Below are 23225 nucleotides of genomic sequence, written 5' to 3' on the forward strand. Positions count from 1 at the left end.
AGATGGGTAAGTTCGATAAAGTACTACGAATGAGAGTCGCCCTTCCTCCCTTGGACAAGTATTGTCTCTTCCACATAGTTAACCTTCTTCGGAAGCGCTCTTCCACTCCATCCCAAACTGTGACTGACTTAAAAGGAGCACCCAGGGGCATCCCCAAATAGGTGGTTGGAAGACTACCCATACTACATCCAAACTCCTCAGTAAGATCATCCATACACTCCACCCTCCCTACTGGAATTAATTCACTTTTTTCCAAATTTATCCTCAATCCTGAAACAGCCTCAAACCACATGAGAAGCCAACTGAGGTAAGTCAACTGATCTTGTGAAGGTTTACAGAACACCAGTGTATCATCAGCAAACAACAAGTGGGAGATTAGGACCCCTTCTTCGCTCCGACCTTTTACCCTACAACCAGATAAAAAATCTCCCTCTACTGCCCTTTTAATGAAAATACTGAAGACCTCCATAGCAATGACAAAGAGGTAGGGGGAAAGTGGATCGCCCTGCCTCAAACCCCTGGAGCTTTGAAAATAGCCCGTAGGGGTACCATTGATCATCACTGAGAAACTTGCAGTGGAAATGCACCACCGAATCCACCTAATCCATTTCTCCCCAAAACCCATTTTCTTCATGATTGTGAGAATAAAATTCCAGTCCACTTTATCATACGCCTTCTCTATGTCCAATTTGCACAAGATACCGCTCTCATTATTCTTCAGGGTCGAATCAATGGCTTCATTGGCTATCAACACTGCATCTAGGATTTGTCTACCTTCCACAAACGCCCCTTGAGCTTTGGAGACCACCTTTCCAACCACTTTTTTTAGCCTATTGGCTAATACCTTGGCCAGCCACTTATACAAGCTTCCCACCAGACTTATAGGCCTATAATCCCCTAAATCTTCAGCCCCTGCTTTTTAGGGATTAAGACCATAAATGTCGCATTGAGGCTTTTAACGAACTTGCCATTTTCGTGAAACTCCTTAAAGAAGTTCATCACATCAGCCTTCACGAAATCCCACGCAAAAAGCCAAAATGCCATAGAGAATCCATCTGGCCCCGGGGCTTTATCCCCATCACATCCCACTAGGGCGTCAAACACCTCCTCTTCCATAAAAGGAGACTCCAATGCACTGACGTCCAAAGGCTCTAACATCTCAAACTGCAGCCCAGAAACAGAAGGTCTCCAATCCCCCGGGTTAGACAACAACATCTTAAAAGCATTGGCGACCCCTTCCCTAATATCATTTTCCTCCGTGAGCCACACTCCGTTGATCTTAATTCTGTCCACATTATTCCTCCTCCTATGTGCGTTTGCCATTTTGTGGAAAAAACCGGTATTTCTATCTCCCTCTTTCAGCCACACTTCCCTGGATTTTTGCCTCCACGTGATTTCTTCAAGTAATACCCATTTTTTATACTCTTCTTTCGCTTCGTTTCTGGCTTCCAGCTCTTCCAAAGACAGCCTGCTGGTTTTCTCCTTTTCATCCCAATACTCCATCTGCTCCAATGCCGTATTCTTTCTATATTCAACCCTTCCAAAACTGTTTCTGTTCCATTCCTTCAGCTTAGCCTTCATAAATTTTAATTTTCAGCCAAGATGAAACTTGCAGATCCACTGAATCTGCCTTCCTCCCACCATTGCTTCAATAGATCCTTTACACCTTCTGCTTTCAACCACATATTCTCGAATCTAAACGGTATAGGGCCTCTTCTCATGCCCCCACCATCCATAAGAATCGGGAAGTGATCTGACACGGGTCTTGGAAGAAGAAACTGCCTCGCATCTCCAAAATGGCTATCCCACTCCTCATTAACCAGAAATCGGTCCAACCTTGAACAAGACTGATTGCCCGCTCCTCCAGTCCATGTAAAAGGGCCCCCCACCATGGGCAGGTCCTTTAACTCCAGCTCTTCTTTCACTTCTGCGAACCTTCTCATAATTGAGTTCAATCTCCCTCCTCTGTTGCTCTCTTCCGGTCTCAGTATGGCATTAAAGTCCCCGGCAATGCACCACGGTCCATTCCAGAGCCCCTTAATGGCCCCCAGCTCTTCCCAAAAACTCTCCCTCTCCCTCCTTAAAGTTGGCCCATAAACCCCTGTAAACATCCATATAAAACCATCCTCACAACTCTTAAAAGTGCACGAAATGGAGAACAATCCTTTTTGCATGTCAGTCAATTCCAGCAACCTGTTGTCCCATATCACCACTATTCCTCCGGCTGCACCCCTTGAATCTATAGCTCCCCATTCAATGAACCTACCCACTCCTAAGCTCCGAACAATGCCCGTGGACATTTCCTGAATCTTGGTTTCCTGTAGGCAGACCAAGTCCACCCTATTTTTCCTAATCAAGGCTTTGATCACCTTCCTTTTGTCACAATTATTAGCCCCTCTTACATTCCAGGTGAGCATTCTGAGCTTCATTTAGACCTACTTGTGCTTCCCCCTCCTTCACCTCCTCCTCCACCTCCAATATAGTTCACAGTCCACTCCAATTTTCTCAATTCTCTTTCGAATTTTGATGTCTCTAATTTTCTCCTCTTTGTGCCATCCAACTTACCTTTTTGAATCTTCCTCTCTTTCATTCTCTTGAGCAAGAACAATATTTCCCCTTCAAATCCCTCCGTCGGCATTCCTAGATAGCGGCTAAAATTAGCCAGACTACTAGACTGCCAACACCACTCCCCCTCTTTACCCCTCTCCTCCTTGTCCTCATGGGAGACTCTTCCCAAAGCCCCTACTGATGACTCCTCAGTATTCCCAGCCTCTCTGCCCACCATTTCCGAAACCTCAGCCTCCCTTCCGTCCGCCAAAATCATCCGTAGCGGGTCCATAACTACTCCCCCTTCGTCATCTGAAGCTATTCCCCGGACGGAATTCCTAGCCATGACTACACCTTTCCCGTCCCACCCAGAAGGAGTAGAAGAGAGAGAGATATCCCGTTTCCCCAGAGATGAGAGAGGAGAAAATGTTTGAACGGAATACCTGGAGGCCTCCTCCAATAACGCCTCGTCAGTGATTTCTGAGGAATTGGCGGCCGAATGAGACGATCCTAGCTTAAACCCAAACAAATCCCCCTCCTGCTCTCCGCCACCACTGCGACGCCCATCGGGAACCCTAACCCCTTTTGCAATCTCCAAAAGGGTCTTACCTCCCCCACGTGGCCTTTAAAAAGCTTCAAATTGGGCCGGCCCATTATCTCTGATTTTTTAATCCTTGGCCCTCCTCAGCGGGCTCACTTACCCAGCCCGATTCACCTTGCCGGCCCACTGGCATATATTCTCCAGGCCCAGAAGACAAACTCCTCTCCCCAGCTGAAAATCGGTCTCCTATTGACCCGTCAGCCTCTGATACTGCTCTCGGCACAGTACCAGAAGACTGAACTTTCGTGCTGCAGCTTCCTTCGTCTGTTTTGTACTGCTCAGCCACTTTTGCAGGTTCCCCATACGCCTTTTCTCCCACCCTTTTGAATCCAGCGCGTGTCTCTCCTTCTCCGTCATCCCTAACCTCCCGCTCCTTGCCCTTTTCTTTTCTAATGGCCGGGATCACTTCCGACAAGCCTGGTTTCACCTCCCACCATAGCTGGAGAGCGTAACAAAAAGATCCCACTACTACTTGCATGGTACTCGGCCAATCTACACCTGCATATCTCACTAAAATTCTGGCCCACCTTAGTTCCTTACGATTTGCAGTGTTTACATCCACTTCAACGAACCCCCCGCAACAGTCCCCTATCTTTCTAAGGGCTTCCCGACTCCAAAGATGCAACGGCAATCCCATGACTCTTACCCAAGCATTCTCGGCTCTTTCGCCATTTTGAGAACACCCCACTTTTGGGTCCCACCTGTCTAAATGCAGAGTCGATTCCTTGAACCATCTGTTCCCTCTTAAAAGCACCTTGTCTGCCTCATCTTTATTCTCAAACTCGATCAGCAAGAGAGGGCCCCTATCCTTGCAAACTTCAGTCCTCCTTTAATATTCCAACAGGTTCTCCCCCAACTTTCAAGAGCATACATATCTGAATCCAACAGTGGAGTAAGTCCCCATCTGCCGACCAGACATCGGTCCATTAACTTCCTCTCACTTGAGATGTCTTTCTCTCCCAACTGTAACCATAGTGTTTCCCCTACCTTTTTCTCTCTTGAATTCACCACATCGACATAGGATTTTGGGGCTTTATCTTCAGATTCCCCTACTGTATTCCCTGTCCCATAGGAACCAGCATTTCCCTAGACTCAACCCGAGACATAACCCCAGGGAGCGAAGCTTTTCAGCCAACAGAACCATCCTCCCAGAATTCCTTTCCCTTCTGGAAACACTAAGCAATATCTCTTTGATTCCAGGTCTACCACGGAACACAATAAAAACCTACCTGCCTCATTAGCTCTACTTTCCAACTTAAACCTCCTTCCTCCATCTTCCCACCTTTTGACCAGACCCTGCACAACAACACCCCTACAGCAAGCCTCCACCCCTTCCAGCAAGCAGCACAAGCTGAGACTTCCAAACCTGACCCACGAAGTAAAGCCTCTACTCCTTTCCACAATGATTCCCCTACATCTCTCCCCACTCACCTCTACAGAGATTTCAAAAGATTTTGAATCCACTGCAAACCAACATCTGCCTCCTCCCTTCATTTCAGGATTGCATCAACCATAAGACTTCTCTAGATCAGTTTATATATATGATTTTATGTTTCAAAAGGTCAAAAAATCTCCAAGAATCTTCCAAAAGTTTCAAAAGCACTCTGAAAAGGAAACTTAGCGTCCCTGTCATATCAATCACTCTCTATGGACCAATATTTTTAACCTATAGATAAAGGTGGTAAAGTTAATTAATGGTTTCTTTGAAAGGGACAATGGCTTCGTCATATCAAGTTTTTGCGTCTTTGTGTTGGAGTTGAAGATAATAATCTATGAGAAGCTGATAATTTCTCCAAGTTAACTGTGCTTTACATTGGAGAACAGGCATTGATATGTTGTTAGACCATGACATTTCAGAGCAAGCTGAGTCCTCAGGAACATTTGAAAGTTACTAAGAATATGAAAACAATGTTGATTTGAACTCCCTGTTCTAATTTCAATTCCATTCAAATCTACCAATTATCCTTGTCCGCGACTCTGCAAGCAGAAACATCAACTTGAGGTACAGTTTCCAGGTTAGGAACTGTGATGGGGTGAGCAGCTGGGACTTAGACTGCAGTGTGAATGTGCATCTCAAATAATTGCCCATGTAAGTTGAACATGAACATGCCCTCAGAAGAAATCTATCAACACCAAGAATAAATCCCTAAACTTACGTTGAGATGGCAAGCTGATTATCTGTATTTCCAAACATGAAATATTTCTTTCAAGGAGCACAACAAAAATGTTAAGATCAAGAGATTAGACGCAGATGGTAGATCAATCAGACTCAAGAAATAATCAAAGACGTTTACATGTCCTCCTTTACAACTCCTAGAATTGGACCTCTCTACTAATTAGTTTTCCCACAAATCCTTTTCTCAAAATTGTTTGTGAAGTTAATTCCAATTGCAAACAGAATTTAAATATCACACTTGGACAGTTCCTCATAATGCTTCTGAAAAGGAGCAAGAACTAGTTAAGACACAGCAAACAACTCAAGTTCAGATATTCATCGTAACCAGGAAGAACTAGTTAAGCAATGCCCATCATGATAGGCTATAGCAGAGGACAAAAAAAAGGTATTGCATGTATGCTAATAAAGTATTATAAGAAAACTAAAGGAATGAGATTTTCTAAGACTGATAGCTTCCTATTAGTTCTGTGAAAACACTTACGTGTTTTAGTCCTTCATGCAAATGGTTCACCTCGTGTGATATGTGGCATTTAAGTGAATAAACTGATTCAGTCTCTGAGCTCTCTTCACCACTTTCTTCGCAATGCATCCTAAACAAAACCAACAAAAGAAAATAACCAGAAAAGCATAATGTATAAGAGACTCTCATCCTTTAGGATATGTCAAAATAGAAGAACAGACAACCCAACAAACCATGAACCAGAAAGAGGCCACACAGCCTATACTAATGAACATAAATGATAAACAATGATTTGAGTTCTCTTTAATTGAGGAATCCATAAACCCTAGCCAGATCTTTAAATATTCACTTCCAGCAAATGCACTTTAATCGAGTACATTGCTTTACTTGTTAAATTTCCTAAGACAACAAACAGCCCCATTTCACTCTTAACGATTGTAATGATTATTATAATGACTTTCCTTCTGGGTTTTCTATATGAGCCTGTCCTGTAAAACAAGCTGGCATGTTTCCTAGAAGAATATACCAAATTATCGATAGTTGTTGGAAACACAACAAAACATAGATATTCGAAATCTAAATAACTCAATAACAACCATTGAGTGCTTGATCAGATAGTTATAGAAGCTGTCAACATTTTATTAACAAATTGTAAATATCCAAGTTCATGTCTCTTCACTTAAAGCCTGGTTCAAGTACCAGTTCATTTCCATGTAATAGCAGAATAAAAGGAAAAGAAAAAAAATTAATAATATTTTTAGCGCTTCCTTTTTTTTAACACCCAATGTGAAAAGTTTGTTGACCTGCCAATGAGCATAACTTGGTTTGAGCAGGGTAAGATGCTAGAGAGGTCTAATTTGAGACTTCTAATACAGTTCTAACTGTACATTCAAGTTTGTAAGTCATCAAATGCGCTCATGTAAGCAACAAAAAATTATTTACTATGTATAAAATTGGTAGGAAAGACATAGAAATTGCCTATAAATAATATTTGAAACAAAATAGATTGGTTCTCTTCCCTAGATAATTTGGATCAGAAGTTGAGGCAATAAAAAGAACAATCAAATGAATGGCCTTCACCAAGAACAGAAGATATTTATTGTAGGCAAATACACATAAAGCGATAGTGTGCAGTGCAGCACATGAACCTGAGCTATGTCAGTAAATATTAATGAACATGTGTGTGGTGTGGTGTATTTGTATGTGTAGTGAGTCTGAGGTGCAAAACCATACAAGGTGATCAACTGGTGCAATTAGAAGGCTAGGTTGATTTGACACTAATGCAAGCACTCACAATTTGTTCACTTGATAAGCATTGAGAAAAGTGACAGATGAAAATCTGGTTAAGGAACTTACTATATACCTTATATTACTAATTATTTTTATGCTTGATGAATATAAGTAATTGTAAATATGGTGAACGGTGCGCCAGCTGGATTTTTCTCAAGCTCTAAGGGGTTGCGTCAAGGGGACCCTCTTTCCCCTTACTTGTTCGTCATGGGAATGGAAGTGCTAAGTGTGCTAATCACGAGGGCTGTTGAAGGGAGTTTTATCTTTGGGTGTAGCATTTGGCGAGGTAGAGGGCAGGCTGTCAATATATCTCATTTACTTTTTGTGGATGACACAGTAGTTTTTTGTGAGGCAAAGAAAGAGTACTTAACGCATTTGAGCTGGATACTTTTTTGGTTTGAAGCGGCTTCAGGGTTAAAGATCAATTTGGACAAAAGTGAGGTTATTTCGGTAGGGGAGGTGGAAGAGGTGAACGAGATGGCTATTGAAATAGGATGTAGGGTGGGACAGCTGCCTGCCGTCTACTTGGGGCTGCCTTTAGGGGCGCCTAATAAGGCCACTTCCGTGTGGGATGGGGTGGAGGAGAAGGTGAGGAGGAGATTTGCCCTTTGGAAACGCCAATATATTTCCAAAGGTGGGAAAATCACTCTTATAAAGAGCACGATGGCCAGCATGCCCTTGTATCAAATGTCCTTGTTCCACATGCCAAAATCAGTGGCAAGGAGGTTAGAAAAGTTACAAAGAGACTTTTTGTGGGGAGGGGGCAATGGGGAAAAAAAAGCCCACTTAGTCAATTGGGAGGTGGTGTGTGTGGATAAAGAAAAGGGAGGGTTGGGACTAAGGAATCTTGCTCATTTGAACAAAGCCTTGCTAGGCAAATGGATTTGGAGGTTTGCTTGTGCTAAGAAGGATCTTTGGAAGAAGGTGCTTGAGGCAAAGTATGGGCAAGAAGACTTTGGATCGAGGACAAGGAAGGCAAATGGGGTGTTTGGAGTAGGGGTTTGGAAGGAGATTTTGAAGGAATTTGATTGGTGTTGGGAAAATATGGCGTTCAAGGTGGGAAAAGGCAACAAAATCAGATTTTGGACAAATCCTTGGTGCGGGAATTATGTGCTGTCCCAAAGCTTCCCGAATCTCTTTGCCATGGCTGCCCAAAGGAATGCCACGGTGGAGGAAATGTGGGACCAGAATTCTAGCCAAGATGGGTGGAATTTAAGGTTTCCAAGGGACTTTAATGATTGGGAGTTGGATACGGTGGGCAACTTGCTGGATGTGTTGAGGGAGCATAGGGTTATGTTGGAGGAAGACTCGGTGATTTGGAAGGAAGGAAGAGATGGGTTGTTTAGAATCAAGAAAGCGTACAGCGTGTTGGCAAGCCCCATTGTCGCCGAGTTCCCGAATAACAATATATGGGTGGATAGAGTTCCAACCAAAATTGCTTTTTTCACATGGGAAGCCGCTTGGGGGAAGGTTCTTACTCTTGATAGGCTTCAAAGAAGAGGGTGGCAGTTCCCTAACTGTTTTTTCTTGTGTGGTTGCGAAGAGGAAACAATTAATCATATCTTGATTCATTGTACAGTTGTCAGAGTATTGTGGGATATCATTCTTAGGTTGTTTGGTGTTCAGTGGGCCTTTCCAGAATCTATAAAGGAGGTTTTATCTAGCTGGAAAGGCTCTTTTGTGGGAAAAAAAAGAAGGAAAAAACTGTAGAAGTTCATCCCGCTATACATTTTTTGGACGATTTGGAAGGAGAGGAATAGACTAGTTTTTAGGGGGGGGAGGATGTTAGCAGTCCAGAAGTTAAAAACTTCTTTTGTGTGTAATGTATGGGGTTGGGCTAAATTGTACATTGGAGAAGAGCCGCTCTCCCTTATAGGTTTCTTGGAGTGGTTAGCCTCCACTTAGGAGTTGGTGTGTTTTGTTCTTTTTTGGTTGGGAGGCCTTAGTCGCCTCGTATACTCCATGTATGCTTTGTAGCTCTTTTGCCTCCTGATAATATATTCTGTGTTTACTTATCAAAAATATAAGTAATTGTAAATATATACCTGCTAACAAGTTCAACACCAAAAAGTTCCTTCACAGTATCGAGATTTTCACTGCAAGTGAACATTACAGAGTATGATTAGCATTAACCTAGATATGATGACAAAAAGAGCAGGCTAACAATTTTGAAAATCACATGCATTGTTTTACACCCTACCAACAAAAAGCAAACTACCTGGAACCAGGTGATCTAAGTGACTGAGAAAGAGTGTATAAAAGTTGTGTCCAACATTCCTCAGCATCCTGTCATAAGTTTTAAAATGTATGAATTAATTTACTAACAGATCTAAAGCAGTTACACTGCTATGACTGGGTGACAAAAGAATTGAAAACCTGTTGCATGAAGACACCATTATGCAGCTGGCCAAATTGAGGATATTTTTTACGCAATACCTGCAAACATAAAGGAGCAAGTCAACAAGCAGTCTTTCTTAACAATAACTGAAATTATATTAGGAAAAGAGATTAGCACTACATTGGAAACAATGTCCTTTCCACACAAATTCAAGGAAAGGAATATACAAAACTAAATACAAAGAGCTCAGTATGGAAAGGATGCACTGTAAAAATTCACTGAAACGAATCAGGTACTGCATTTGATGCAGAATGCAGCCAAGAAAGTAAACCCCATCTCAAATTGCGAAGCATAAAACTCATCCAAATGCCAAAATACCTATTCTTCATTTGATATAGTAGTGACAAACCCAAATCCTCTATTCTTCTGTTAATATAGTAGTGATAAACCCAAATCCTTTGTTTTCCCTCTTTAGCTCAAGAGTAAGAGTGGTTTAAAGTTTCTAAAAGGAAAGTATTAACAGTGTGGAAGGCGATACCACAAAGATATCAAGGAGCCCAAACTTCAGCAAACATGGAATCTTACATGACACCATTCATTTTTTCTTAGGGAGCTTTTGTTGAAGGATGAAAATTTTTTAATATGATCTTAGTTGCCATTGAAATTGTAGATAAGAAGCAATGCTCAGGAAAAGGGGTTGTCTTAAGAATAATATTGAAAAAGCTTGTTGATCATGTAGAGTGAGATTTTCTATTGTATGCTTTAGAAAGGAAGGTCTTTCAGCCAAGATGGAGGTCTTGGGTTTTTGTGCTTATCATCAGTCAGTTTGGTTTTGCTAATAAACAGGTGCATTAAGAGATGGGTTAAGGCATGTCGAGGCTTAAGATAGGTTGATCTGCTTTCACCTTTCTTTTTACCATTGTGGCTGATGTTTTTGAGTAGATTAATGTTAAAAGCAATGAAATATGATATCCTAGACAGCTTCTTGGTGGTGGGGAATGGTAGAGAGAAGGTGTCACATTTATAGTTCATAGATGACATCATTTTTTTCCTCAAATGCAAGCAAGATGATTTGCAAATCTTAGGATAATCTTGATGGCGTTTGAGTGCATTTCAGGGCTAAAGACAAATATATCCAAGACTACTTTCTTAGGCACAAATACTCATCAGAACCAGGTTCTTGCTTTAACATCCCTCTTAGATTGTAGAGTCTTCCATTGGCCCATCTCCTATTGCTTTTAAGGCGGGTGGGTGGGTGGGTCTTGGGGGGGGGGGGGGGGGCCAACCAAGAAATGTCTGTTTTTTGGGAACTAGTAGTAGAGAGGATTTCACATTGCCTTGATGAATGCAAGAAAGCATATTTATTCCTTGGAGGTAGGAATCTAGGATTAAAAGAATGCAAAGGGATTTTCTTTGGTCAAGAGTTGGAGAAAGGAAGAGAGATCACCTTGTTGGTTAGGAGCAAGTGTCTGACCAAAAAAGGAAAGAGGATTTGGTGTAGGTAGAATATCTCTAAGGAATAGAGCTCTCTTAAAGTAGCTATGGAGGTTTCCTAGGGAGGGTGATGTTCTACGGCACAAGATCATTTTGAGTATCCACAGGTCACATGTAGATGGGTAGGATGTCAACATTATTGTCAGGCGATAGCATTGTTGCCCTTAGGAAGCTGTTTTTCAATGTTTCTCTAATTTCTTCTATTTTAAGCGTTTGTTAGTGAATAATGGGTGATGGTACAAAATTTTAATTTTAGAAAGAGATGTAATATGGAGACCTACCCTTTTTTATTCAATACCCAAATCTCTTCAAGGGGATTTTTAACGCTTTATTTCCATCCTCTTATCACCTTCTTGGAACTTTATTTTTGATTGGAACTTGGAACCATTTCAACCAGGAATTTGAGCAGCTAGCTCTTCTAACTTGTTCCTAATTCAAGTATATCTACCACCTAGCTTTCCTAATGTAAGGGTTTGGCCTTAAACCTTTGGGCTTATTCATAGTTGTTCATTTTTTAAATCCCTTTCTAGCTCCAATTCCATTCATTTTCTTTCCACTAACTCCATTTAGAAATCTAAAGCCCCTCATAATCTTAAGGCATTTTCTGGCTTGTGGATAAAAAGAAGGTTATTATGAATCATTTGCTTCAAGTGAGGAGGCCTTATAAAGGCCTCAACCTGGAATGATGTGTTTATGTGTAATAGAAGTGGAAAATTAATGGATCATATTTTTTTACATTGTGCACTTGCATTAGGTTTCTAGCACAAGCTATTTAGATTTTTTTTTTTTTTGATAAGTCAACAAGATATGCATTAAAAATAGGCTAAAAGCCACAAAGCATACAGGGAGTATACAAGGCGGCTAAGTGTCACAGGATGCTTCAAATGAGCCTCCCCATGGGCTTATATAGAGCCCAGGAAGCTTCTGGAGACTCCTGGAGCCATCTACACTAAACCATTAATGGGAAGAGTATGGAAGGTTCTAGAGATGTCTAGAGAAATCCACACATCTCTACACTATGGTGGAAGGCATGAGAGGAGTCCAGGGCTTTCTAGAGATTTCTTGTACATAAGGTTGTACATAGATTAGCGTAGGGAGTTCTAGAATATTCTTGATTTGTAAAGAACCCTCCAGGGTTCCAGAGAGTTCCATTGGTGCCTATAAATAGGTGAAGCCCTCATTTGGCCAAGGCACCACCCAAATCACTTCCTAATCAAGTAAGTGAGTCTTCAAAGCACTTGTAAAGGCTTCCTTGAGTAATAAGAGCTTCCATTCTCTAAGAATTGCCTACTAAGCTTCTTAAGCTTTCGAGTCGTGAGCATCTTAGCCTAGCAAGCTAAGCATTGGGAACAAGGTTGACTTAGCAAGATCAAGTGTCTTGACTTGCCTAAGTGCCGCACGAGCATAGTGAACGACTAAGTCCGTGACATAAGGCCTCAAAAAAGAGCAACAAGACCAGAAAAGATTCACCTCCCCTTAAGTGGATGCTACCCACTCCAAAAAGCCTATAAGGGAGAAAGACTTCTCGCCTAAATACAATTTAGTCCAGCTCCATAAGTTACAAATAAAAAAATTCTTTAATTTCTGGATATTCAAGACACACCCCCTAAAAGCTAGTTTATTCCTCTCCTTCCAAACCATCCAAAAAATATACAACGGTATGGACTTCCAAACCTTTTTCCTTCTCTTCCCCACAAAGGGGCCCCTCCAGGTAGTTAAGACCTCCTTTACAGTTTCTGGAAAGACCCATTTAACATCTACTAACCCAATAATAATATCCCACAAAGCTCTAACCACTATACAATGTATAAGAATATGATTTACATTTTCTTCTTCACAACCACACAAAAAACAACAATTAGGAAGTTGCACCCCTCTTATTTGGAGCCTGTCCAGAGTGAGCACCTTCCCCCACGTCGCCTCCAAGCGAAAAAAGCAACTTTAGTTGGCACCCTATTCACCCAGATGCACCTTGAAGGAAAAACTGTGTCATTAGGATTGGCCAACAACCTATAAGCTTCCTTGACCCTGAACTGACCATTTCTTCCTCGCCTCCACATTACTGAATCTTCCTCCAAAGAAAGCCTATGACCCCTCAAGATATATAGCAAATCCTCAACCATATCCAACTCCCAATCATTAAAGTCTCTCAAAAAGTTTAGGTTCCAGCCTCCTTGACCAGAATTTTGATCCCACATCTCCTCAATCGTTGCATCCCTATGCGCAACCATAACAAAGAGGTGAGTGAAGCAATGGGACAACGGTGTATCAGTGCACCAAATATCTTTCCAAAATCTCATTTTGGTGCCCTTCCCAGCTAGAAACACCATATTATCCCAGCACCAATCAGATTCTTTCAAAATCTCCTTCTAAACCCCTACTCCAACCGCCCCATTAGCCTTCTTTGACCTCCAACCACGATCCTTTTGCCCATACTTCGTTGTGATCACTTGCTTCCAAAGATTATCTTTTTCGTAAGCAAATCTCCAAATCCACTTACCAAGCAAGGCTCTGTTCAGCATGGCTATTTCTTAAGCCTAGCCCACCCTTGTTCTTGTCTATGCAAACCACATCCCATTTAACTAAATGAATTTCCCCCTCCAAGTTTCCTATTTAGATTTAATTAATTAAATTTTGCTAAGAAATGTTGAGATGTTCTTTATATCTTTTAGGGGCTTCTAAAGACTTCCTAGAGGCAGAGTTTAATGGAGTTTTGTTAGCCCCACTTCAATTTTGAATATTTGGTAGGAAAGAAATGCAAGAATTTTTTAGAACATGTGAATTTTAGTATAAGCAATTTAGGATTTGTTTTATTTCTCCTCTTTTGTATGGGCTTCAGCCAATAAAGCCTTTGCTAAGGCTCCTTTGAGCCTTCTTTTTTTTTTTTTTATAACCGTGGATGTCCGGGCCAGCTTACACGCACCTCGACTAATCCCACGGGGCCTTGAAGTTAACGACCGGGCAAACCTCCAGTGGCCCTGAGGGGACTCGAACTGGTGACCATTGGGGAGCAAACCCAAGGCCGGACCAACTGAGCTACCCCTCAAGGTTTCCTTTGAGCCTTCTTTTGTTTGATTGGAATTTGATATCAAGGTCTAAGAGGATGGCTAAGGAAATATTTCTTGTCCGGTTACCACCTCGAGATCCATGAGGTTAAATTTCGATGGATGCTCTTTGGCCAACTCAGGGCAGTTAGGTATTGGTGAAGTATTTAAGGATTATCATGGTACTGAGGGTACTGGTACAGTGCAAATAGCCTTCCCAAAACCTGCATGAGAGGATTTTGCTACTGAGGGTTGAGATTATAGCTCTTATGAAGAGCCTAATACAAGTCAAAGTGTTGGGTCTTTCCAACCTTTAATCGAGGAAGGTTCTATTGTTAAATGACCAAGCAGGAAAGAAGTTCATGGAGATTTGACCCATGGCTCCACAAATATTTTTGACAGCTTTAGAGAGGTTATACTAAAGGTTTTAGTGTCTTTTGTAGGAGTTTTTCCCCCCCTGGTGCCATTTTAGTGACTCTTTGAATTTTATTTTATTTCTTTCCTAATATTCTCTCAATTCTGCAAATCATTTGGTTCTCTTGTTGGGAGGTCTTCTTATTTTTGGTTAAATATATATGCCTTAGCCCTTTTGCTTTTCCCTTTAATAGAAATGACATAGCTGTTTCTAGTATAAAAAAATAAAAAATTCACTATTATCTAACCCCCCACCATAATAATCACTCCCTTTCAAAAGTTAGGGAGATAATGGAGGACATCAAAGCTTTTTTTTTTTTTTTTTTTTTGATAGGTTAAAATAATTTAACATTCCACAAGAGTAGAGATTGAACCCTGGTACTCAAAATAAATCATAAGAGGACATCAAAGCTATTTCCTGAAAATTCCTCCAAACCCAATAATCCCTGGCTTCCCAAAAAGTGCAACCACCAAAATTTAATTTAAATGATCCCAAGGAATGCAGGGCCATGGACATATGAGGAAGCAATGGAGCATAAAGGAACACACACCATTGCTCTAGCAAATAATGAGATAAATGAAACTAAGTGACACGTTGCCCAAAATGATTATCTAATAGAAGGCTTAGTTTGATGAACTTCGAAATCACCAAGACAGCCCTAACAATGACTAATAGAGAAAGTATTCTAATAGTAAGACTCCACTTTGCAGACAGTTAAATCAGGAAAAGGCTAATCGGAAGTGCTGAATGAGGCATGGTCTTATGCTATAGCTACTGAAAGAGTGCAAGGCATGGACTGAACAGCATGTGGATGACTGAATGTCATGTAGAATAAAGGAATTCATTTCCCTTGACTAGAAAGTCTGAGCTTGATCTTAGAATTTTTCTTGACAAGATAACCTTGTGCTTAAACATGAAGCTTTACATGTATGAGCTCCTTTGTCATGAGCACTAGTGAAGATATTTCTACCTTCAGTACAGAAATTTCTTCCATCTTTGTAATACCAAATTTGAGAACATTGTACTCCTACAGACTTACCAGTTTTATGAATGAGAAATATTGAGTTGTGCAGCAAATTAATTATAAATAAAACAGTGAAACAAGAGAACAAACCATCCAAAACTGCATGGGCGCCACAGGCTTGACATTTTTATCAAGCTCACTAAATAAATCACGTGTTGCACAAGTCAACATATGAGAAGGCTGATCCAAATCATTGCTTCTTCCAGAATGCGGATACCTGATCAAAACATTGAGCAGTAGATGTCAGTCATATGAAAGACATTAGACTCAAATAGGAGGAGACTACACTTGAAAAAAGATTGTTTGAAGCAAAATTTTATATCCACCAAGAAGAGAACTTACTTGATTAAAGCTGACTTCAACTCTGGAACTGAATGCAAGCACTGTACTGTAGAGTTCATGTAGCAGGTGTTTCCCAGATTAAATAAACCAGCACTGTGACCCTGAGAGCAGAGATAGCATTAGCTGAAAGCTTTAAACAATAAGACAAGGCAAAACAATGCAGTGACAGAAAAAGGCCAGTGATTCTCTCCACATTCACATAACTTACTGTAAAGAAAACTAAGCAGACAGAAAATAAATAGACAAAACACTAGCAGTTTTCTTTTAGTTTTCAGTCATGCCAAGGGTTAAGTGCAAACAAAGATAATGGATGAGTAACCACTGATAGATGACAAAAAACAATGGATTGGAAGGCTAGCAAATGTTACTCTTGACCTGCAAAACATCAAAGATATGACATTATAAAAATTCTCAAGTGCTAACAAGGTTACCGGATCAAGTTTGCATATCCCAAACACAGAATGTAGAACCCTAACCCTAGTTCAGGCTGAGGGCAATCTCAGCCAAAAGCATTAATCTGAATTTGAACAACCAAAAATAGTGGCCATTTGGCTGGGTCCTGGCTGACTTAACAGTAACATCCCAATCTAGTTGGTGAACATGTAGAATTACAAAAGTACTTCTAAATAAATCAGGAGCCTGTATACTTAACAGTGTAACTTGTGTTGGGATTCAAGGCTTTGTTGAGTTGTATTTTAAGGAGGCTAGAATTTCAGGGCATGGTTGAAATCCATCTAATACGCCCAAATTTACATTCAATCATAAACTTTGATGATGGGAACCTCTGAGGGCACAATATTTGAAGACATAACTCACATTACCTGCAGAAAGTACTGTCTCTATTATAATGATTTTCTTTTTTCTTTTTCTTTTTTCATAAACCCTGTATGGACTATCTCTGTCAAACAGAATTTACCCAGGGAAGAATGCCTTCAGAAAATCATATTTTTTCAGAGGAAGAAGTTGAGAAATCATATCAAATGACCTCCAAGCTTGAATCATAACCTGTAAACTGTTTTTCAAGATTGAATGCTGCTAAATATCAATACAAGGAAACAAGATTTCTTAATTAATTTTTAAATCATATGAATTCTTTTAGACATGAGGTGGTCATAGCATTATCGCAACCTTTTTTCTATTTTTTGATAGACAACAAAAGCATGTATTAAGAAGCGCCAAAAAGAGGGAGTACACCTGACGTATATAGGAAGTATACACAAAACATCCTAAAGCAAGCACCCAACAGAAACAAGGTTAGCCTACAAGGACAGGGCAAAGCTGCCTACAAGAACGCACATCTAAGAAATTCAAAATAAAGGGGGTTCTCCAATTCCAACAAATCCTAGGGCCACTCTAATAATAATAACAATACTATTGATATCAATCTAATGAAACAAGGAGCACTATGCATATCAATTAAACATGGGTATGGTATTTCTTGATTTATCAAATGATACATAGTGTAATAGAGTCAAAACAGGATACTCTAATTATAATAAAAAAGGAATAGATACCTCATAGACAGGTAGACTCATCAAAAGACCCTCTATCCTCTCATTTTCAATCCAATTTTTTATGTTCATTATATGACAAGATTGTTAGAAATCTTTTATGTTTTCAATATAATCACTCTTCTGATTTTGGAAAAAGTTTCTCTTGATCGATATAATGCTTCTTCTAAAACTCATCTCCACTCCACAATGGAGGATAGCTAATAGTTAGGGTTCAAAAAAGAAACTAAATAATCACTCAACACTCATGGGAGAAGCCTTGCCCACATCAAGCACTCATGCTTTTTTAACATTAACTTAGATCTAGTAATCATTCACATTAAGACAGAAGCTCATTGTTTTTTCTTTTGTTTCCCTACAATCGGAGCCATTAAGGTCTATCCATTTATGCACTCAACCCAACTTTGGATCCATTTTATTCTCCTCCAAGAATTCAAACAAGGTTTGGGAAGGAAGAGACAACCCTCCAATTTGTTTTAGTAAAAGATAAAGTCATGGATCTTACCACAGCTACCACTTGCTCTTCTTCAGGAAGATCCTCCATGAAAACAGGGCCCTTCTCCGGGGCCTTAACAATCTCATCTGCAGTTCCCATCATCATCAATTTTTGACCCTGGAAAAAATGAATATTGTACATCTTATTGAACAACAAATTCTACAAGCACAGGAAAAAAGAGAAGCAAATAAGCCGTAGATCATTCACCTCTTTTACTCCTAATGTTGACCAATCTGCATCATCCTGTATTATCAAAAGAACACAGCTAAGAAATCTAACAGCCACTCTTAACAAATGCAAACCACAGAACTCTTGAGCAGTGAGGTTTATCATTCACAAACTATATTCAATTAAGTAAGTTATGAATCAATTCTACTTTTCCATATCATACAGAACTATCCAATTACCTTAAGTAAACCACCTTTGACCATGATCTTCTGCCTTTCCGGCGGTACTCCTGTTAGATCAAACAACTGGCATTTAAAAACATATGGGGACTGGGTAGTGTCAATTTCCACAGCTGGAAAGAACTCTTTTTGCCACTTTACACTCACTGTGAAGAGAAATACAATGCAATTGTCAAAAACAGCAACTAGAAAAATAGGACGAATGAAATGCCAAACAAGAACTATGGAAATAAAAAGAAGGATTAGCCCATGCCTCAACCCAATCTAGGTGATATGCCTTTACATGAAATTAAAGAAACAATGGATAAAAATAACAAAACCATGAAACCAGTTGCTTATTGATGCATTTTACTATCAATTATTTTTTTGTAGAGACCATACAGGTTGAATGCAAATTGAGATCAAGAGCATTTGAAATTATGGCACCTACTAAAATATAAAAACATGAGCCCACAGCTATGACCCATGAACATGGACGCAAGTGTCATATTGAGACAGGGACAATACAAATCCCAAACAATGCATTAAAAAACAATGACTGCTAACAACCCATGTCCACCTAGGCCCCGAGAAATCTGTAAATTTTATATGATTCACAGGATTATCAAAACAACAAACAGAAAAATAAAACATAATACACATGCATGTTGAGTCCTAATTCAAAAATTAACTTAAAATCACCAAAGTTGGGCCTCTGGCATACAATACCAGGCCAAGTCTGTAACCATCATTCATAAAAACACCATTCTACATGACTGCACTTAAATTCTTAATACAACCAAATTTAAGATATGTAAAGAAACAAAACCACCCATTAAAATTGTCACAAACATTTCTTTGATAGGTAAATAGAGCTGGTATTAACAGTACACACAAAGTATACAATCAGAATGCCAAAAAAGCTAGGCAAAGAAGACAAAAAAACCTTTCCCCTAACTAGACATATATAATTGTCACACACATATGAGCCAATGTGTAATCTTTGAATTATAGAATCAAATTCCAAAAATCAAATGGTAAATTGTTATTCAAAAAATAACACAGCCCATAGAATTCAAAATAGGAGAATCAACTCCAGTTGTCCAGAAACTGAAGATTGGTGAGCAAAGAAGATAAGAAAACAAGCTATAAGAAAAGTGACATTATTGAGGATGCTTGAATTAACTAATTGTTTATTGTGTGATGTCCAATATACTAAATCGGTAATCAAAAATGACAGAACTCATAAAATTCTAGTTGAGTCAAGAAACCCAACTCTGGTTGTCCCTAAAATGAAGATTGGAGAAACAAGGCAATAAAAATGAACTGAGAACTATGGCATTGAGGAACGTGTCTGAATTAATTAACAGTTGAACATACGTGATTTTTAAGTCAAACACCAAAAACCCATACACTGAATCGATAATTGAAACTGAGCCAACTCGTAAATTCAAAGAACACCAAGAAACCCAGCTCCAATTGTCCCTGAATTGAAGATAGGCGAGCAAAAAATGGCAAGAAAACTAACTCTAAGAACATTGACATTGAGAAGCATGTTGGGATTCAGCAATGGTTTGATTACATGCAGCTTTTTGATCCAATTTCAAAACCCCATACACTAAATTAATAATCCAAACTGACCCAACTCGAAAAAGTCAAAATAACCCAAGAAACCCAACTTAAATTGTCCCTAAATTGAAGATTTCCGAACAAGAAAACAGCAAAAGAAAAACGAACTACAAAAACAACGACATTGACGAGCATGTCGGGATTCATCAATGCTCGGCCGCATACGATTTTGGTAGTAAAATCAAAGGCTGGCTCCTCTCACCTGTAGGCATGGTTGAAAAGCTCGTGGATAGGAAAGATCCACACAGAGACAGAAGGATTCAGGTGTTGCTGTTTTAGCTTGCAGAGAGGGCAAAGTCGAAAGATGGTTCTGTGTTTTCGGGGCCTCCATATATACAGAATCCACTGTATTGCATAGCTCTTAGGATCCAGTATGTGGACCCTACCCGAACCCGACCTTTATGACCCGGATCCGACTGAATCTGCCTTTTTATGTTTTAAGTGAGTGTTAAAAAAATAACTTATATAATATACGTCTTAGATAAAGTTTAAATGGATTCTGGTCGGACTCTGATTAGAAAAATATTAATTAAAAAATAGGAGGAAGATTCGAGGTTTATTTAGAGTACGGTGATCCTAATTTTTCTAATTCTTAAAAAATAAAATTTTCAAAGTATTAGATATGATATAAACATTTTTTTAAATCACTGTTAAACACGCTCTTTGAATGGGTTTTGCAATATTCTAAAAAATATTTCTATCATTTTTAATACTTAAAAATTTTTCCTAAAAGCATTGTGAAGCGTTCTCTTAGAGTGTTTTTTACAATGATTTTATGAAGTGTTTTTATCATTTATAAAATATAAATTTCAATAAGTTATTTTTAAAAATAATTAAAATTTTATGTGTTATATAAGTATTAGGTATTACATTCAACCATCTTTGGTATTACATTTGACGGATAAGTGCATTAAACTTTAATTATTTTTAGAGAGTTACTTTTTTGTAATTATTTTTATATGAATTTATAAAAACTCGTTTTAACATAACACAATCTATATCTTTTCAATCTTAAAAAAATATTTAAAAAATTTTAAAAAAAATCCTAATATTTTTTTATTTAATTGGAATGAAAAAAAATATCTACTAAAATTATTTAAATTTTCATATTTTCTTTTTGTTGAAGTTGATTCCAATGTAATCCAATTCTGCATAATGGGTTTGTATCAAAAGATCAAATTAAAATCAACAATAATTCAAAATAAAGTGGTTAATTGATTATTTTTAACTCATAAAACAATTTTTTTATCTTTTTATATTGAAAAGTGAAAAGATAATAACATTTTAAAAATATTTTTATCCTATTATATCTCATCTTAATTTTCCTTTACTAATTATCACAATTGTAATAATTCCTTTTGTATAAATTAAATTGGATGTAAATAATATTTTTTCAATGACACATTTTTTGCCCCTATGCCCTAGATAGATTATAACTTTGAACAAAAAGCCAACTCTCTACAACAAATTAAATTATGTTATCATTACATAATAAATCATGTCATGTGATAATCACATTGTGTGTAGTTGAAATAAAAAAAAGGTAAATTGCAATAATTGAGACAAATACTTTTAGGAATATATTTTTATTTTTTGGGTCTCCAACTCTCCAATTATTTGGAAATTAATCATATCCAACCCATAATTGTTGTGAAAAAAAATCATATTATGAAACGTTTTTTAAATGTTGGAAAAAGAAAAAATTGTTTTTGGTGTCACTCGAAAATTTTGAGGGTATTTTGAATATTATATCTCTGCCGAGTCTCATACTTTATGATTATTTTAGGCCTTATCCTAGTTGTTTCAAGTGTGGGGTATTAGTCGGGATTATCCTATGTGGAGTATGGGTTGAGAAAATAATTTAAGTGCGAGACATCACTCGATAATAGACTAAGAGTTTGTTTGGTGATGGTTCTATAAAACGTTTTTAACCCCAGTAACATTCTAAAATAACTTGTTTTTATAAAATTTTCAAATTATAGATATGCTAAAAACGTTTTTTTTTAAATCATTATCAAACCGATTATAAGTATAAAATATCACTTAGGTGGTTGTTGTAAGTGCGCTCGTCGTGAATTTAGGAATTTTAATATAATTTAAATTAAAAAAAATATATATTTTTTATCCATATAACCGCCCGATATATTTTATCCTTTGATTTCTTCCCTAGTAATTCTCCATTCTCGTTATCATGAATGAAAAAGACGAATCAGAGAGAAAGAGAATCGGGTTTTTTCTCCAAGATTGATCTTTCAAGGTAAGCATTTAGCCTATAGATTTAGTATTTCAGTTCTATAACCTTGAATCTTTTAGGTTGTCTCTTAAAAATATTGAAACTGTTCTCATGCCCTGGAAGGCATGGTTTGCTGGGATGAATATGGGCAAGTCGATGCCACTGAACTCAACACTGTCACTGCATGGCAACTTTGGGTTGGGTATTGAATCCGGATCAGGTGTTCAAACTCAAGTTCGTCACCATTGATGGCCAGAGATGAGGGCACCAAGAAATCAATGGATGTTAGGCAGAAAATATGAATAATAAAAATAAAATAATTTATTTTTGGGACAAAGTTGGAAGCTGCACAAGTTTTTTTTAATTAATGCATATAATTTTTGAAACTTTGATTATCAATGATCCCGATTAATATGGAATAAGTTATCGACTTTCATTACCTTTGGTGTGTCTTTATTAGAGATTGTTTTAAATTTGATTTTTTTAGGGTTTTTGAGTTAATACTCAAATTTACTTATTTTATTTTTTTGTTGAAATGTTTGATGTATTCTTTTAGTTTTGGATTTGTTAGTTAATAACATTCATGTGTTGAGACTCCAAAGTTTTATGTGTGAAATAATCGTGGTGCCATTGGTCTTCGAGTTTGGGGTGTCGTAGTTTGGAAGGGTCATTGGTCGAATAATTTTTATTATAATGGAACCTCTAACTTAAAATGGAAGAAAAAAAGGATTTAACATGATCGGAGTTGTGTCAAACCACTATAAATGATTGTAATCATTATTTGCATATTTCTATATCTCTTTATTTGTTTGTGATTATACTCTTATTATAAAATTACTTTTAATTTTCTTAAATCTAAAATAATAAGGATCTATTTGGCAACTAGTTTTGAAAACAATTATAAAAAATAGTTTTTGAAAATTATTCTATAATTTCTGTAGAACAAAAGTTTGTTTGAAAACTTAAAATATTTTTAGCATGTTTTTAATATTTTAAAATATGTTTTACAAATATTTTTTATATCTAATATTTTATTTTTAATCATGTTTGTACAATTGTTTTTTAAAACAACCATCACAAAACAATTAAAATACTATATTTTTTACTTTCAATAACAAAAAATAAAAAATAATTTTTGATTGTCAAACGTGCATTTTATGTTTTTTTTATTATGAAGAACAAAAAACTAATTTCTAAACAAACTCTAAATTTTTTTAAAACGGTTTGTAGAGGCCATTA

General features: G+C 38.0%; 1 protein-coding gene across 1 annotated transcript in view; it reads right to left on the minus strand.

Annotated features, from left to right (window-relative positions):
* Positions 1-20065, minus strand: part of LOC117921984 (ubiquitin carboxyl-terminal hydrolase 6) — a 29413-nt gene extending 9348 nt beyond the window's left edge. Inside the window, exons 1-10 of the mRNA XM_034839933.1 lie at positions 19956-20065; positions 18146-18291; positions 17946-17981; positions 17748-17855; positions 15732-15832; positions 15480-15606; positions 9451-9510; positions 9293-9360; positions 9120-9170; positions 5806-5914 (exon numbers count right to left, since the gene is read on the minus strand). Of these exons, the coding sequence (XP_034695824.1) occupies positions 5806-5914; positions 9120-9170; positions 9293-9360; positions 9451-9510; positions 15480-15606; positions 15732-15832; positions 17748-17855; positions 17946-17981; positions 18146-18291; positions 19956-19965 (816 nt within the window). The 5' untranslated portion in view covers positions 19966-20065. The remainder of the gene's footprint in view (positions 1-5805; positions 5915-9119; positions 9171-9292; positions 9361-9450; positions 9511-15479; positions 15607-15731; positions 15833-17747; positions 17856-17945; positions 17982-18145; positions 18292-19955) is intronic.
* Between the last annotated feature and the right edge of the window lie 3160 nt (positions 20066-23225).

Source organism: Vitis riparia, chromosome 9, assembly GCF_004353265.1.
Source record: "Vitis riparia cultivar Riparia Gloire de Montpellier isolate 1030 chromosome 9, EGFV_Vit.rip_1.0, whole genome shotgun sequence".
Classification (NCBI taxonomy): Eukaryota; Viridiplantae; Streptophyta; class Magnoliopsida; order Vitales; family Vitaceae; genus Vitis; species Vitis riparia.